The 19,647-nt window shown below is 36.6% G+C and overlaps 1 protein-coding gene across 1 annotated transcript in view; it reads right to left on the bottom strand.

The window, feature by feature from the left end:
• The window catches only part of GALNTL6 (polypeptide N-acetylgalactosaminyltransferase like 6), a gene marked incomplete at both ends in the record, with an annotated part of 444,156 nt that overhangs the window by 239,228 nt on the left and 185,281 nt on the right, over window positions 1-19,647 (bottom strand). The window contains 2 exons of the mRNA XM_082281626.1: window positions 16-182; window positions 17,103-17,241. Coding sequence (XP_082137752.1) covers window positions 16-182; window positions 17,103-17,241 — 306 coding nt within the window. The remainder of the gene's footprint in view (window positions 1-15; window positions 183-17,102; window positions 17,242-19,647) is intronic.

Below are 19,647 nucleotides of genomic sequence, written 5' to 3'. Positions count from 1 at the left end.
CCAGCTGGGCCTTACCTCTGTCACTGAAGTCATCCACCAGAATGATCTCTGCGATGAGGCTGTCTGGAGTGCGGTTGATGATGCTGTGGATGGTGCGCAAGAGCGAAGTCCAGCCTTCGTTATGAAACGGGATAATGATGCTGGTGTTTGGTAGTGTTTCCAAGTACACCTTGTGCTTACAGCTGGAGAGGCAAGAAAGTAATGTATAAGCATACTGAAAATCTCAGTTGGCATATGCTGTCATCCATTTGGGCAATTCAACCACCATGGTTTCTGGCATAAAATTGAACAGTGCAATCAAGCAGTATCTTCATGTGAAAATAACTGGATTGTTTAAAACACACTGCTTACAATACTGAGTAAACTGGAACAATAACAAAATTTAAGTGGAATGAGTGAAAAAAATCTAACTGGCTGGAATTCTTTTCCTTCACTGAAAACTTTTTCCTGCAGTATGACAGATGACATATCTTCTACGACATCATTTCCAAAAACCAAATCCTCTTATCAAAAAGAACTCTGAAGTGTAATATGAAGCTAATCTGAAATGATCGTTTGGTCTACAAAGAAATAAACTCTAGAAAATAACTCAGTATTATCCTGGGTGATATGAGCTTACAATATGAAAAACAACAACAACCACAAATACAACTCCACATCTACAGATCCAAAATGATTGCTCCTATTAAATATAGAGATAAAACAACACACAATCCTGGAAATGCAGACTCAAACAAGGAAATGTAAACAACCTTTCATCTTTGAAAGGGAAGTGCTGTATTTTCAACATCTTAATTACACAGCAGCTATGGAATATCAGTGCTTAACCCGGCTGTTTTCAATATTGAGTTATTTACACATTTCAGAAAGAAAAAACCAAAATGCCCAAATAATGGTCATGCAAATCAGTGTCTCCTAATATCCAAAAATATTTTATGACAAATGTTTAGATTACTGCAACTGATAGGACCTCATCTTTCATGTTTTGTTGAAAAAGAGAAAAAAGGGACACATTCCTCTTATTAACAAAGCCTGGCATTTTCACCTCTGGGGACACAGTAACTGAATGATTTCTCATTCCTCAGAAGAACGTCACATCATGATAAAGGTATCCCTAGAGCAGAAACCTGTCATCTTTGCAATAAACAAACAAACTTAAAAGTTTAGACCTGCAAATTCTAGGTTTTAAAAAAAAAGTATAGATATCTTTGCTCCTTGTCAGAAAGTATAACTACACATATCAAACACTGCTAGAGGATATAATTTTAATTTACATATATTTGCAGCTTAGTTTGGATTTTCTCTTTATAAATGTCACTTAGAAATCAATATTTACCAATACACTGTACAGCTACCACACTGATGAAATGTTCTAAAGAAATAAAAACTCTTAGATGCTACAGTTGTATTTGCAAAATATTAACTGTTATGTACCTGCAAATAAACTAACTAGCTTTTAGATGCTCTCTTAAAAAATTAAGATTTAAATTTGTAGTTCAGACTTTTCTTCCTAAAACATAGTGAGAATTAATTTAGTGACAAGCCATTTTCAGAAATAATAACTGTGGAATCTTTTTAATAAGCAGCTTGCTGGTAAAACATACATGCACACTGGAAAAAGGAGAGCTGCTTTGCAAGAATGTGAAGTTCTGGAAAAACGAGTGCTCATTATCTAGGGGCAGAAAAGTCTAAGTATGTATATTCAAATGTTTTGTGAGAAAAAGAAAATCTGCTGCAGAAAGAGAATTTAGTAAAAATTCTTTTTCTTATCTGTTGGAAAAAGTACAACACATGAAGCCTATTAATACATAGCTGTTTCAGCTGACCAATTAAGAATAACGCCTACCAAACCAACACCTACTGTTGCCAGCTATTTGCCAACAGGGATGCTTCTTGGACTAGAACAACTGTAACTACCAGACATACATGTAACTCTCACATGATTTTTGAAAGCAAAAGTTGTTCCCTTTAGCATTTTCAACTCCCAGTAATTATGATTTAAAAACTAATAAGTTTCTACCTCCATAAAATCCCAAGCCAAAAAACACAAAAAACCCAAAAAACACCACACAATACCAAGCAAGAGAACCCCACATATGTCAGACTAACAACTTCTAAAGGGTAAGAGGAAAAAAAATACTCAAAACACCCAAACACATCAGAATGACATTTTTTAAAAAGTCACCTTTCCAGTATGACAATATACCTTTTGAAAGCAGCTGTACTGAAATGTGTGTATTTGCATGGTTAATATTGTAACCTTACGTGTGTAAGGATGAGGAAGGTCGTTGGATTTGGATAGTCTCATTGACAGTTTCAGAGTAGTTACATATTCTTAAGTGATGAGAAAGAGAAGCAACATTGATGGATTTAGTTTAAAACTATTCAATTCTTCCTGCCGAACAGATTGCTCCAAAACAGAGCCACGCTTAGAAGAGGAAAGCATCTCACACCATCTTAACATTTCTCCATCATTCAACTTTGACCTTTCATCCTCATTTACATTTACTCTTGATTGCCATTGCAAAGGTATCTGGCTATATGTGAATTGATTTCTAGTAAGAACCACAAAGCACCAAAATGTCCTTTTCTGCTTTTATAAAAAAAAAAAAAAACTGGTCAGATTTCAAATTTATAGAAATAAAACCTTAAATTGCATCATTTTCTACTGTTAAAGACAGTCCGCTAGGTTTTATAGTAGTGCTTCACTTGCCTTTCTTCAGCAAGTGGAATTCTGCTCATTTTTAGCCCCTTGTTCTCTGACATGAGACTAACTATAACAGAAGGTCACTATTTTAAAAAGCATAACATGAAGTATGTTTTATATGAAGTTCTATTCAACATTGTCCACAGCAGAGTGCAGCTAGCTCTGTGCTGTGATGGGCTGCAGGACAGACCTGATGAATAGCTGGAATGCTCGGGAAACGCCCATGAATTGCAACAAAGATGCAGTCAGACCTCTGCAGCTGAGACACTGGATGTACCGTGAGAATAAACCTATATATGTTTATGAGAATAAACATATATAATGCATGCAGCATTTGTTCAAAGCCCTCGAGTGTGCTTCTTTATATCCTGAGTTTTAGAAGTGATGCCAAATACCCTGACTGCAAAAAGACTACTTAGAAGCTAAAGACATTGCTTCTTGTTTTAAAAGGGAAATTCTTGAGTCTCCAATGAAATGAAAAATTGCAATTCAAGATTCTTTCATGCTTCCTGAAGAATGCAATCTTACCAGAATTTATTAAAATAAAATATAAAGCAAGGTTTGCTGTAGAAAGGAAAAATGCTATGTATAAGAGATTACCATAATCTCATACACATTAGGTAAAACCTTCTGAATTATGATATACATGTTAAATGAAACTGAACTGACTATCTATAGGAATATTTAAAAGGCTATTGAGCAAAATTGTACCTTTTCCCAGAGCCTCAAAATTTTAGTGGAAAATTCTGTCAAACTTGTATCAATTTCGCAAATTTTAGTACTTGCACACATGACCTCCAATTGTCATCCTCCACATAAAGACACTGCAAATTACTCGCACACTTTAGATGAATGTAGGCTCTATGTGGACAGTAAGTATCGTTCAAGTAGTTTGAATGGCAGAATAAAGTGTCCAAGCCATTCAAGTGTCCACTGACATTCACTGAGGCTTGAAATACTAGGAAATCCATAGAGGCCTGGAAATAAATCCTAAAATCAATACTCAAAAAAGGTTAGTAGATTTAAGATGGACAGATAGGCAGTTCAGCCAGTTTCAGTGAAGTAATTAAGGGTTTGCTCCAAGACATAACTCAGCACAGAAAAGATTGATACATAGTTGATGTCAATCAACTTTACTTTAAGCTCTCCTTTTGATTATGAATCACAGCTCAATTGATAAAGGCAAATGTATTACTGAAGAGCTTTAGTGTCACATTCTATTTTGACTGAGGAATTAAAAAAGAAAAAAAAAACAGTGGTGAATTGAAAAATGGGTACAAATACTAAGTCTTTCAAAATAATTTTAATGGTAATGTACTATTTGCTACTTTTAGCTTGTTTCCATCAGGACTAGTTTTTGCCCTAGTGGCACTTTAAACTGGATTAACTTTTAAAGTAACATATGAGAACCCTGCACTAACAAGACTGAATTAAATAGTAAATGAAGATGAAGACAGGTCATTTGAGTCTGTTAACTCATTCTGGATATATTGTAAAATGGCTTGTTTGAATGAAATATATATTAGTATAAACACACAGAAAGTTTCAGAAGAGAAACTTGCCATGATATTTTATAATTTCGGGATTGAGGGCAGAAAACCAAATCAGCCTACCTGAAATTAGTATACCAAACTGATTTTTCACTTTGGCTTTGATCATAATAATTTCCATGAAAGTGTTTTCTGTAATCAGCTCTGGCTGCGTATGTATGCTCATCATTCCCATACTGATAAGAGGATAAATACTTACGGATGCTAAGAGCACATCACATTACTTGACTAGTCTTCCACTGGTTTTGTTACATTTTTCATCACTTTTATCCTTACCTCCATACTTGTGTTTCTTTACATAACCAAGTAGCTCAGTCCAGCAGTACTTTTAATGCTTAATGTTTGAGATACCACTCATTCACTTTGCTCAGAAACCTCACACTACCTCTTCCTCAGCTTACCTTGTTCAGCTACAGGACTAATGCTGCTTCCTCTTAAGTGGTTGGTAAGTGATCACTTACAGAACTGAACGTTTTAGTGCTCAAGGTTTGATGCCATCTTCCACAAAGTATTCCAAAACATGCTGATCAGTCAGCTTAGCTCACACCTATGTTCATAACTCTAGGTATGTGCCATGCTACACCATCAGCACCCAGTGCAGTATAACAGTAAACATCTGCACATCCTGTGGTACACCCTAACTGAATAGAGCCAGACCCCCAGTCTTCTCCACAGGGTGATTTTGGGATTATTCCTAGCTCTACAGACTGCCAGACTAGGATAGTGAGTTCAACCAGCTTGCCCATTTCACAGCCAGACTGGAATCCAGCAACATATGGGCATGTTATCTCTCTTGTTCTTTCACCACACAGTCTCATCATATGCAAGTAACATGCCAACTCTTCTCCTGACCTTTAAAAGACAGTGGCTTTCAGTGCTCAAGATTATACTGCCTATACTACTGATCATCTTCAGTTCATTTTATGGAATCCCTTACCAGTACTTTCCTCATTGGAGACTGGGAATCCAGCTTATTGTGGAATTTCACAGTGACACATTTGATCACACAAAACAATGGGAAAAAAATAGCTTATCATTATTCCATAGAGCAAGTTAACTATTAAACCAAAATAATCTGCTTCTGTAGTATGATCCAACTGCATGCTGGTCCTGTTACAAAGGCAAACCGGGAAGAGGATGTCCATTGTGTTTGCTAGGTGAACTCTAATTTAAAGAAAGTGTATACTTTAAATTTTTGTATTTTTATACAATGCACTCATCCTAGACACTTAAAAATGCAGAACTTTTCAGAAAGAGTTCAGTCAAGTAACTACCGGTCTTTTGGTTGTACTTTTCAAAACAAATAAATGGCTGCCGCCAAAGAGATTATTTTAAGCCCTCTGGAAAGCAAGGTCATTTATATTCAGAGGGCAGTATCCAAATGCCTGAATCAACAAGTTGGGAGGGGACAAGGGGATGAAGAAGCAACAGTATATGAAGAAGCAACTAGGACTCATGGTAGGAGTATTATTCAAAGGGGGAAGAAGCTGACAATTGAAACTAGAAAAGAGCTCCTACTCAGCAGAAACATGTTCTGCATAGCCTTAATAGAATACTACAGATTGGCCTTAGTAATGTACACCAGAAGCTTTCCTAAAGATGCCTCTTTTATTGCATTTAAACATAACATTATTTTAGTGCAGCACACTAGCACTTATTCATGGAACAGTGCTGAATAATAGGTTCAGTAGCTAAGGTTAAAAAAATGGAAAATTTCTTGGCATAAATAATAGATTTCTTCAAGCTTATTTATTGAAGTCTTAAATGTCAGAATACATTCTGTGTTATGTCTGAAATGCCTCAGTAGACACACTCAGCAAGAAAATAACCATGATAAGCAACAGTCATCCTGCTAGTTAAGTAGCTCACACATGTATTTTCTTACTGAAGTTATTACATTACCATTCAGAACAATGGGAGTTTAGAAGAGGACATGCAAGCAGCATTATGCACTGCCCCTGCACAAATACTCAGAATTATTAAATAACACTAGCAATGTGGACTTTGCAAAAAAATATTTTATAAATGTTAACACTTGTGTTAAAAAAAAAAAACACAACCAAAAACTGGCATCAAATGATGAATTTGCTGATGAGTCAGATACAATGTCATTTTCAAGATTACAATGAATCAAAAGTTATGAACCTTGAATTTTGCTTTCAAATATCGCTGTCCTCGATCAATTTAGTCTCTCTTTCTATGATATTTCAGAATATCTAGTATTTCCTATCAAAGAATATCACTACATCATTAAATTAGTCCCTCAGAGACTTCTGGGTGAGATTTTTACAAACAGAGGCCCTATCTACCAGTCTACAAGCTGTTTCCACATTTTGAAGTTGTAACTGCTTTGAAAATCAATCTCTGTCCAAAGAATCTCCTTCCTCTCTCTCTCCTACTAGATACTAATTAAGCACTTATTAAGATACTTATTAAGCACTAATCACACTTATGATTCAATTTTGTAATTTATTAATGTTTTGAAAAACTGAATTCCGAAAGCTGCACAGTACTGTTTATTATGCACACCTGCCACAGTCACCAGAAAATGGCTACTTATGAAACCCAAGTTCTTTAAAAAAGGTAAAGTAGAAGTTATTTGTAAACAATTTCTATAGTAAAAAATTTTAAATGCACATAACTGATAAAGTGGAACTTTCTATCAGCTTGTACTTGGCATGCTGCTCCTACAGTTTATTTTTGGAGCTTGGCACTTGGTTCCAGCAGTTCAAGGCTTATTCATAGAAGTAATACACAGTCACACCCTGTGTTTAAAACACTCAATATTGACTTAATTATTCCTTTAGGATACAGAACTCTTCTGCTTGGTTGAAACAAGAATCAAAACCAAGTTTTTGAACAAAACAATTTTAAAGTTGGCTTCAAGGTTGCAGGGAGACTTTTAAAAGGTTAAGAGAATAGCAAGAGGTTCCTCTATTCCTGAAATATTAACCTGCCTGAGGAAGAAAAAGAGATGTCCCAGAAACACCATGAAGATATCTGCAGCCAGCACTTTTAAAATACAACTTGAAAAGAGGACTGTTCATAAAAAGTGAAGATGTGAAAAGAAGTTATAATTACACTTCTTTCTTACTCACTATTATAAATGCTAAGACTATTATGATTTCATTTTCTAGGTTAGCTTACTCTACTGGGTACCAATAACAGCATCCTTTTACTTCAAGGAACAGGAGTAGTTCCTGTTTAATTCCCTGATAACTTCATATGTGGAGGGGGAAAGATGGCCTAAACATCATACGAGCTTAAGAAAAGATGCAGAACTTCCAAACCCTCCATCTTTACAGCTTCACAGTTAACAGAAACATGCAGAAATACACTGCCTCTGTAGAAGACAAAATGAAAGAATACAGGCTTCTAAAATGATGAGAAAGGAGAGCAGTGCTGGCAGCGTTCCAGCCACTTGACAGCACAAGCTGATTCATAAAAGCAGCAATTTGATTGACCCTGTAGATATATCACCAATGTTTTATGCACACTAAGGGATACCAGTAGCAATGCTGTGGTCAGTTACCAGGCTCTGTTCTTTCCAAACACATCAACAACCTTGAAAATTGCCCTGATAGATGATAATAGAGGAGAAGTGAAGTGTCTCACAGACATCCCTTTGCTGCATTTAGGAAACAATGTAGCAGCCAACTATGGCACTTTCTGGATCATAAAAGTAGCCCACCACTAATTTTCTCCTCTTACAGGAAGTGCCAGAGAAAGTTAAAGCAAAACAGAAAGATTTTCAACCTTTTTTTCCCTACTGGCTTCATCAGCTCTTGCTCTCTTAGCTAAGCTGCTTTTTCAGATCTGACCCTTTCTTTCCCTTTTTTAAAAGAAACTACAGCACCCAGTGGGCTCCCAGGTACTGACAAGACCTCCATAAGCTACCAGGACAAAACATTTCCTAGTGAAATTTACATAGTAATTGTCTTAGCATGTTCAAGTATTCAATTTACAGCAACAAGCTTCAGTCACACCATGTTTCTGTTCCAATCTAGTCTTGTCAACAGAGCCTGATTAAGTAGTGATAACCAGTAATTTCTCCTGCCATTTGACAAGGCTGTGAAATTAGCCTAGGTGTGAGTTGATGGCAGGGAAAGTAATCTTTATTTTCACAGTGACTCACAGCTGGGGAGAAAGCAGGCATTACTGGGTATAGGCCTCAATAAATGTCACAACGCTTTACTAGAACAAGTAAACCTTCTCCAAAGCATTAATGCTATTTTCACGAAAAAGAAGAAAAAAGATTAAATTGTACAGTAGAAATTGTTTGTGAAATTGCTATTAAAGGCACTATCAGCACGTCTTGGGAACTAAGAAGGCAAAATCCTGTGCTCTACGTAGACTTCCGTCAGCATGGAATTCATCAGAACTGATGGAGCTGAATTAGGTGCTTGTTGCTTTATGTCAAATTGCCTCTTTTGGCTTGTCATATACAGTCTCTTCAGCAGCACTGTGTGTCTCTGAAGAAATCAAACTCTGTGAGTTTGCCTCACTTTCTCCTTCAAACCAAAAAGTTCCTCTAACAAAGGGAAGAGTCTAAGAATCAGATAAACCATATTGACACAAAGCATGTTTATGTTTGCAAAGTTTTGTTTCACAATACAGCGAGTTCTAAAATCATCATCACTTATGGAAAGATGTTATAAATTTTTCAAAAAATATATTAATATGCTTTAATAAACTTATCTACTCACCTATATGTATTAAGTCTAGGAGGCTTGGGAAATAATACATGTAATCATTTTATACCATCTCAAAATTCCTCATTAGCAAGTGCACATCAGAAAGCATCCTAGTACGCTAATTATATTTTAGCTTAAGCCTTGCACTTTGTTACCTATGAATTCAAAAATAACAGACAGCAGAATTTATTTAATACATACATTATTTAATACAAACACCCTCCAACCACTTTTTTTTTTTTTTGCAAGAGCAGATCAGAGAAATAAAAATGTATTCAAAATTAATTCATCCAAACCTAGCATGCTTATCTGATGGTCTCTCAGAAGTAAGGCAGACCACAACATGATCAATAAAAAGCCTCTATTTTGAGTCTAAGGTCATTTTCCTGGAGGAAGAAGAAAGAGGATCAGAATTCAGGTTTTTGTCACTTCAAAGTGCATTTTAAGGAACAAACCAAACTATGATATTCAACTACCCTTTAACTTCTGTTTCAGAAATCCTAGCTATCTTTTTACCACTTGGCCTTATATTCCAAAGGTATCCCATCTATATTCCCTTTATATTCTAGGAACCCTCTAGAAGCTCAGCCAGTCCTCCCAGTTTTGAATCAGTCCTCAGGTACTTCTCTCAGTTGCTGTGATAATTCAAAGACCATTGAGAGGTACCTCAAATAGACATCGGTTCCTTCAGCATTCATGGGTACATCCCATCAGGCCTATGGAGTTACTATGTCCAGTTTGCTTAAGCATAAAATAATTTTCAAAGATAGTCTTTCTGTGATCTACCTACATCTCTTCACCACTCCCTTTCACTGCAATACGTGGTCAGGCTTACACCTCTCTCAACACCATCAAGTGTACACAATAAAAGATATAACAGGCAATATAGGTCTGACCAGGGTCTATAATACCAAAATCACAGCTGGTAGACAAGGGAGCAAATGCTGTGAAAAAGCTGTTGGGCCTCATGAACCACATGTGCCAACAAGATCAGTACGTTCTCTAGTACCACGCCCTGTGGCCAGCACCGCCTTCAGAAAACTGGAGCTCAAGAAGGTTACTCACAATCAAATCAGGCAAAATAGAAGTTGCTTTTCCAATCCAGCATTGCTGCACATCTGCTATCCTTATTACATGAGGTGCAACAGCTAATTGTGCTGCCACTGAGAATGCACTGCTGGCTTAGTACGGTGTACAGAGGCTCTTCATAAAATTACTATATTAACAACATATATCATCACTTTCACCTATGAACTTCAAAGATACAAAACCCCAGAACATCTCACATTTCTCACAAATCTTAGCAAAGCTGGATGTACTTTCCAATTTTGCTATTGTATTATATGACAGTTAAAAGCTTTAATCATTGCCAAATGCTAATAGACTTGGCTATCCCAGATGTACAGAACTGGCTGGAGGGTAATTATGCTTCAGAATTCCTGTTCCCATTAAGTTTAGATTTCACAGTTATGTTTACTGCAGCTTGCTATTTTCTCAGTGGCGTGGGAGGATTTACTGGATTCTAAGTAACATGCAAGGCAGCTAAATGCAGAAGAACTACTTTTCCCCATGTGTATAAACAGATTATTTCTTTTATCAAATAATATTCAGTAAAGAGAAACAGACCCATCAGGCTTGGACTCTCCTCACTGGCCTATTTAACACTGCAGCCTATTTCTCAATAAAAGGATGGAAGAGGAATCATCAATCTTCAGCCACATTTTTGCTGTTGCTGCCCAAAAAAAAAAAAAAAGACACACAAGCACCCAGAAAGCACTTGGGAATTATTCCATGTTATTTGTTACTATCAATACACATCCTGCAGAGAAAGTGACAGCAGGCGTGACAGCAGGCATGACAGAGACAGAAAGCTATAGGTTTTCTCGGGTATAATACATTCCTGATCCTATTTTGAGGACCTGCACTTCAAATGGGATGCCCTGAAGCAATTGCAGAGAACAATCTGGTCAGGCTTGGAAACAGGGTCATTGCCTATTGTGTTTTGGACTGCATGACTTTTCACTTTCACTATATTATTCAGTAACTACACAAAAGAGTTTGAAAAGCACAGTAATTATCTCCAGCTTTTCCACTACCCACCCACTTAAAACACAACTTGAGTTTAAACAGTTGCTCTGTGTCCAGATAAAAAGTTAAGCTAATACTAGTAATCAGTGGCATGAAGCAATGCAACATGTGTGTGTGTCTGAAGACATTTTTGATTACCCAAAATGAATGAGAACTAGAAAAAACCTTCTACTGTCTTTGTTTCTTCCACCATATGATCAAAAATTCAACAGAAGAGTGATACAAACAACTAATTACTTCCATAAGACTTATTAAATATTTGTAAGTTCAGCATACTTAAATTATTTAGTCTAATTTTTTTTTTTTTTTTAGCAAGGCAGAACAACCCAAGTCTGTCTTTCAGACTGCTGAGGGAATTAATTCAAATTTATCTTGGAGTATTGGATTAAAGACAAACTTTAAAATTTTAGTCTTATGGACAATATACATAGGCTAGATTGTGACAAATGCACTGTTTTTATAAAAAGAAAGTAACTAAATACAATGCAATAACTACTTTTTTAGGGGATTCAGATAGGTACTACTGCCTATGTATCTAACCATATTCCTTTCCCACGAGTCTAGTTTTTGCAAGTGTACTAAAACATCATTATGGTTTAAGTACAACTACTTTAAGAAACACAAAAATGGAGTCAATCAAAAAACATATTGCCTGGAGAAATCCCATTACATATTCACTTTAGCCTCTTTTAAAAATACAATGGAGGCCAACCACACTGCATTCAAATGTTTTGAGAGAGGCACTCAGGCATTCTCTCAGCTTCTGCTACTGAAAAGGAGAGTTTCAGATATCCAGAACCCATGGAATGAAATTTGGGTTTGTTATTAGAAAGAAGTAAAACCTCATTAGTGTTCAGGACACAGAAGATTTAACTGCCCTTAGCTAAACCCTCTTATTTCTTTGATTATGAAAATGCATTTCTTCTGAGGGTTGTGAAAAATTTAATGCCTAAGAAAAATGAACATAATTCAGACTTCTAAAAAGAAACGCTGCTGGGAGTGACAATGAAGGGCCAGTCCTTCACATAGCAAGAGCAAGACCAGCAAAAAAGGATTAGAAACACTGACTCTAGCCCACACAGGCTTTTAAAAACCAGAAATTACAGGAATCAGGTTGGACATTCTTGATGCACAACAAAATGGTAAGAACTTCATTACCAAATGAATCTATCTATGCCCAGAGAAACCTTAAAAGGATGGGATTTCTTGTGATAGATCACTCAGGCAAGCTGGGAATGATTTGCACACCTGATCTAAGACTAGCCAAGTCATAGAATAGCTTGAGCTTCAAGGGATTCACAAGGATCATCAAGGCCCTGCACAGGACAGCCCCAAGAATCACAAAATTTGCCTTAGAGCTTTTTTTCAAACATTTCTTGAACTCTGTCAGGTTTGGTGCTGTGACCACTTCCCTGGGGAGCCTGTTCCAGTGCCCAACCACCCTCTGGGTAAAAAACACCTTTATCTAATATCCAACCTAAACCTTCCCTGACTCAGCTTCATGCCATTCCTTAGGGTCCTGTCACTGGTAACCACAGAAGAGAGATCAGTGTCTGCCCCTCCTCTTCCCCTCACGAGGAAGGCTGCGATGAGGTCTCCACTCTGTCTCCTCTAGGCTGAACAGACCAAGTGACCTCAGTCACCCCTCATATGCCTCTAGATCCTTCATCTTCATGATACTCCTCTGGATGCTCTCCAGTAGCTTTTTATCCCTCTTATATTGTGGTGCCCAAAACTGTACACAGGACTCGAGGAGAGGCTGCACCAGCACAGAGTGGGACAATCCCCCCCCCCTTGTCTGGCTCTCAATGCTGTGCTTGATGCACTCCAGGACATGGTTAGCAGCAATTAATCTACAAATTTTAGATAAAAGGAGACATGCTGTTGAAATTAGGATATACAAACATACCAAACAAAATATTTTAAACTATAAAGCTTGCAACTGTATTGGTATCAGGGACTAACTTGAATTCCTTGATTCAATAATGAAAGGCTTAAAAATGGATTGTCTAGTATACAAAAACTTAAGAGCTTGAAACAGGATAGATCACAAAATGCATGTTCACTGTTCAGACTAGTGATTGCAATCCTTTCCCCAAGCCTCATTAAAATCACATTTAGAATGCTATTCGAAATGCAAGTCAGATTCATTTTTGTTTGTTTGAACAAAACAGGTATTAATAGCAGAATTATTTGATAATGTGGAGAAGATAAGAATTAATTTTAACTGGTACATTCAATGTTAGAATAAGTAGCATTTCTCTTTCTACAATAGAAAATAGTACTGCCAACTTTTTCCCTAGCATTAGAAGGTTTGTTGTATTCTAAACCACAGAAAGTAGCATGAAGCAGGTGAAAAAAGAAATGAATGAAAACACCCTTCTTGTGGGTTTTGAAACATTTCTTATATTGGTACAAAATTTATAATCCCTAAATATTAATTCCATCGCTTTCTCTGAATAGTACCCAAAACTCAATGCTGCCTTTCACTTAGGGTGACCAGAACTCTTACTTTCACTAAATCAGTCCTGAAACCCAATAAAATGAGGTGGTAAGCCTCTTTCAGAATGTTATTTAGAATTTGGGGGGTAAAAAAAAAGTTGTTTTGTTTGATTGTTTCTTTGTTTAAACTTAAAGACAGGGGTGACTGTGGGCAGAGAACAGAGAATTAGCTAATATAGCTTGGCACCCATTGTGCCAAGGCTTTCTCACAAGAGTGGGGCAGAAACAAAACATCAAAGACTACTCAAAAATGGAAAAAATATTCTTTGAGCACAGCTATGAGAGATGGAAAAAAGACATAGGAGACACTAGAGGGATGCAAAAAAACCATATTGAGGATGCAGGAAAGGTCAAGTCAGCCTTAAAACAGAAATTAACTGTTTCATTTCTCTATGGGTTTTTTTTTTACAGCACACACATTATTCTGTCTCAAAAAGGAAAGAAGAATCATTCATAACATCTTGCTGAAGTGTTTTAAACATCACAGGAAAAACATAAGAATATTATTTAAAAAATTTGAAAACCTGAATTTCTAAGAGCTCAATCATCTAAACATTTGTTTAGCTCTATCCATCCCCCTGCCAGAAGGTGTTATTTGCAAATCCTGAGCCCAATTTCCAAACAGACTCAGAAAGAGAAAGTTTATTTGGATTAAAAAGGGAAAGTTTTTTCTGCTGTCTTTGCATACTTCCCAGAAAACCAAACACTTGGAAGTGGTTCTTAAAATTTCTTTGGTTTGACTTTGGAATAAAATATTTTTGAAGTTATTTTAGAGGCATGTAGAAACTACTGCTGCTGCTCTTTTGATTTAAGTAAGTTTTTTTCAAATTACAGGATTTACCACTCAGTTTTGTTGCATTTGAAGGTTTATTTTGTGAATTTTCTCTACTGACGGCAATAAAACCATTCTATTTGGTTCTATAAAACACATGATAGATAGTGTTTTCAGGAAACCAGTCTTCAGCAGAAGAGGACCATTTTCCCTGTGCAAATGGCATACACTAAATAGAAACAGAGGATCAAAACTCAAACTTTATAATACTAGTATCTCTCACAAACATGCATAAGATGGCACTTAAAAGCCTCAAAGCAGTTAGAAGCTCCACAATGCTAAACCCTTTATAATGCTCAAACCAGACCTGCCTGCTACACCATACCTGATTTATCTACTATAATGCTACTGAAGAGCACCCTTTTCTTGGAGAGAAATTACCTAATTTTCTAGTAGTTTCTCTGAAAGCAACTTTATTACTGCCATGGTTTAGTCCCAGCCTCTAGCACGGATGACGTGCAAATTCATGAAGAAAATTAACTCTACCCCAGCCAAAACCAGCACAATAACGTGTGAACTACTCCACATTTCACACACACTTCTGAAGAAAGACATTTCCAAAAGTGAAGTGCAGTTTGAGACTGGTCATATTTAACACACAGCAGCCAAGAGATCTGCTTGTTTCTAACAGTTGGTCAGAAAGCATTGTGAGACTTAATGTCTCTTGGAAGTTAATAAATACACTTCAAGGTATAGCCATCAGAAGTATTGAGCCCAGTTTTGTCACCTTAACTGATGCACTACTTAGTAGGCAATTATAGCACAAGAACCTTTTTTTTCTCTTTACCTTTAGATGGTGATACAGTCAACTAACTAATGGGCTACTTGTGTTATGAGTGTTTAACATATGGAAGGTTAGCAGGACATGACTCAAGTCAGTTCAGCCAGGACACTACTAAAACATCCCCCATACGAGATTTCACTGAATGCCACAGGAACCTAGTTGTTCGGAACATGGAAGCAATGCAGGCATCTAAGGATAAAAGCTTCCCAAATGAGACCTTTAGGTGCAAGCCACAAAAAGATTTGTCCTGGGGAAAAGAGGGCAGAGAAAGGCTGGTGTGGCACTGACTCGTTCCTAATACGCCGCTTCTGACAACACATCACTTCTGGGGACATGCACGGAAATGTCAGGGACTGTGAGGACAGCAGCAGGTAGGAAAGAGGTTGCCAAAAGACCAATCTACAAAACCACAAAGGGATGATAAACCTGACAGCTTCCTTTCGTGTTTAGTAACTGTCCTCTGCAGTTTCGCTAACAGAGGAGGTTGCCTGATGAACATATTTATTATACCAACAATGTAATCTACCACAGCTTCAAAGCCATACAGCTGTAGATTAAAACTCAAGCTTCTTGGAAGCACTCATCATATAATTTCAGGTAATTTGGCAAAGCAGAAAGCAAAGAACTTATATAAAACATACAGCTTGTTATAACAATATCTTTCTTTTTACTTAATTTTATGCAAACAATACTAATGTATACAAATCGAACAGTTTTTTTCTCCAAACAATGCAACAATTAAATTTTACAATTAACAATTAAAATTAAATTAGAAACACTTCTAACAAAAGGTTAATTCCTCCGCTGTCAATTTTTTTAAACTCTTACTACACAAACATTTATATACTATTCATTCTTTGAAAAAGTTGCACATTTGACAGAAAAAGTAGTGTTAGTTGCCATGATATTTCTCTTCTCCCTGAACTGAGAACTTCTGCCAAGAAGTTCTGCTCTGTTCTCTAAAAACTTTTTTTACCAAAATAAGTTAAGAAATGAGAAGATATCTTAATGTGAAACATTGTATAATAGAGAGAATTGTAGCTAAAGAAAAATACAGTCACAGAGATTTTTCACAAGTATATTTTCTTCACTCCTGTACCTTTCTCCCATACACTAGTTGCGTAACATCCAATTAAAAGAGGGGGAAAATGCTAGGTAAGGAGACAAACCAAATCAGCTCTCTCTCCAGAGTTCAGAATGGCTCTAGAGGACAAGAGCTTGGAGCCTAGAAAGGCAAAAGTGGCCCTTTTCCTGTTACAGATAGGAAGCTTGACTCTTTGTATAAGGGAGCCAAAAATTAAAGAACATGAAAAGCAAGTTAGGTTTGCTGTATGATGATTTTTAGCTCAGCGGTTATTTTCCAGAATAACCTTTATCCCATTTCTCTGTGTTATATTAGTGCTGTTAGGGAACAATACCATCATCCAGTGTCCTCAAATTCTGCCTGTGCCTCGTGCACATCCTGTTTTTACATAATTCTAAACTACATAAATCAGCTGATTATAAGCACCCTGCAACCTGCAGCTATTGGATTGTTTTAACTTTTTATGTAATAAAACAGAAGAAACATTTTGCAAACACAGACAAAAACTGTATACTACTCTGCTCCCCAGCCCAAAGACCTGCAGCTATTAATCAAATGAGAACATGAGAAACATGTGAATGCTTTTTAGCACAATTCATTAGACAGAAATTTAATAAAAATCATTCTGTAATGAAAAGAGGCCTTCTATAGTCTTAATGTGTTACTAATCAGATAAGAAGTGACATTAAAAGACAGAGCAAATGATTTAACAATGGTTGTAAATTTTCCACTTCCTATTTAAAGAAATAATTGTTTTTGTTGACTGAGGGTTCATGTTTTACCTTCCTGAAAACAACTGCTTTAGAGATATACAAAGATAAAATCTTAAAAATTAAATAGTCCAGGAAACAGTTTACATACTTGGGATGGCGGATGTCCGGCAGGGACCGTTCCAGTGCTATATTGTTGCTAACAAATATGTTGAAGCCATTTTCCCTATAAGCAGAATCATCGTGGTCTTCCTCTGTAAGAGGGTACGGTTTTCCATGTTCACCTTTCCCTGTAACAAAACAAAACAATTATTTGCCTCAAACTGACAGCAAAAAATGTACTATGACAACAACAAAAAAGTTACACTGAGCTTCAATTTGTACACTGTGCCTGGAATACCTCAAAGAAACTTCTCGCACGTTCTTTAGCAACAAACCTGTTATTTCCAATACAAAACCAGAAAGTAGGTACAATAACGAGGCTCAGAAGTCACTCTGAATTCACCCAATTCATCTAACTTTCCTCTTTCCAGACACATAATCCGGTTAAAGCCATCTTATCCAGAAAAAATTCAATTATAAATTAAGCTAAGACCTTTCTCTTTCATAATAAAATTATGAACAAATGGATCAGTTCCAGCAATATGCCTTTCAATCAGTATGAGGAACCCAGTTACTGAGTTACTTTACATTATAGCACCCCTACCACATGCTCATGTTTTCAGACTACAACTTTAGCACTGAAGTTTATGGCATCCAGCTTTCCAGAAGAAACAGCAAGGAAACCAGACATTTTGCTCTAGGCTCCTGGAATACCCTTGCACTCCCAGGGATAAGATAGATGTCCTCAGTGTTTCTAATGTCACAGCACTGTGGAGCTGGTTTCAGAAACTAGTCACTTTGTGCTTCCCCAAAGAAATCATCTGCTTATTCCCTGGCAAAGCACAGACTTTCTATTCCAGGTTTTTATTCCCAAGTTAATTCTCATCATCAGTCACTCAGCTTCCTTAGTACCCACCTCAGGCTACTACACCTCTACCTCTTCCAGTGAGAGAGCAGAGAACAAATAAAAACACTTCAAAGAAAATCAGAATATAAAAGCCTTCAATTCTTCTCAACTACTTTTATTCTTCCCATTTTTGCAGAGAATCTACTCTTCAGAGTTGCAAAACCCTTCAAGCCTAATCAGGTTCTCAAGAAGATATGCTTTCCTTTTCATCTCATGAATCATGTTATAACCTCTCTGTCCTTCTACCTTCAGGCTCCCTCTTAAGAAAATACCTCCTTTTACCTGGGCCCTTACAGAGAAATTAATCAGCTGGATTCAATAAGTGACCAAGGGCATGTGATCCTCAGCTAATTAGGAGCAGCTACAGGAGTGGATGAAGAGCAAAGCAACCAGAAGCTGAGAGAAACATCCAGTGGTATTCTTAAAGCCCATAAGCCTTTGTCAGTGCTCTATTTCACACTGCACAAGACATTAAAAACACAGAATACACAACTAAAGGTGCTGTAGTGACTCAATTTTAGACTTTTTTCAGCTAAAATAGTACTTTTTTTTATTCCAAAACTTGTGCATATTTAATTTCATTTAAATTCTTAATGAAAACAAATAATGTTACTTACAAGGGGGGAAAATTAATTTGTATCATGAAACACTTTCTGTTTATGCTATTCCATTCCTAACAGGTATTTTGCCATTTTTATCCCCAAATGTATACAACATACTAACATAATGCAATATCTGAGACTAAGCTTCTATGTGAATCGTTATGATTTCATGCGAATAATAGGGAGGAGCTATGATTCTAAAAAAGCAGCTAATGAGTCAAAGTACTACTCAAAGTTCAATGGTACAATTGTATCAAATATGATTCATAATAAAGTAACACTAAGCTAATGTCATTCAACCTTCAAGACATAGAAGTTTTAGCCCTTATCTTTCAGCATATATCCTAACTAGACCAAAAGTAAATATTTTAACCGGTAAGAGATTTATCCAGGTAGTTGCTAACATTGTGAAAATTCTGAAATAAATGGTTAAAAGATACTATTGCAAATAATTTTTTTTTCTATAAGATTTCCTGTGTATTCCAGCTATTCACCCTGTACAAAGAGAGGTGGATTCTTGCTTTGCTTTTCTTAAATGAGTCCATTTGGGTCTTCAGGAGATGAATATTTTTCATAAGAGTAGAGTTTTCTTCATAATGTCCCTTGCTAGTGAGACTGAAGACAAGCATTTTTAAAACCGTCTCCCATTCTTTCCCACCAAATATGGAGCACTATCACTGTGCATAAGCCAAAAGCATAGATATCATGGTTGTTATCCAGAGCAACTCAGGAATGGGCAGAACTTTCTTCTATCATGCTGTGTAAGGATCTGACCAAATTGCTTTTGCACTTACGCAGTACAGCTCAGCCATGAGGTGCACTAGAATGTGTGAAGCATGACTCTTTCCTAACACTTTATTAAAATACACATGTAGAGTATAAACAGCGGCTTGTGCCCTTTTATAAATGTTGTGACTATTTCTCCCAGCTTTTTGTCTGCTTGCTCTCTCACCCTGCAGTTCCTCCTGATTAGCTAAGGATCTTTAGCTAGGCAAGCCATCTATCAGATCCAGCTGGAAGCAGTTTGCTAATTTCTCTAAAAGAGCTAAGGTAAAAATAGACTATTCCTTATGAATGACCTTGGA

Source organism: Coloeus monedula (genome assembly GCF_965178545.1).
Source record: "Coloeus monedula genome assembly, chromosome: 5".
Classification (NCBI taxonomy): Eukaryota; Metazoa; Chordata; class Aves; order Passeriformes; family Corvidae; genus Coloeus; species Coloeus monedula.
Note: the sequence above shows the minus strand (reverse complement) of the source record. Positions and strands in the feature narration are given on the sequence as shown.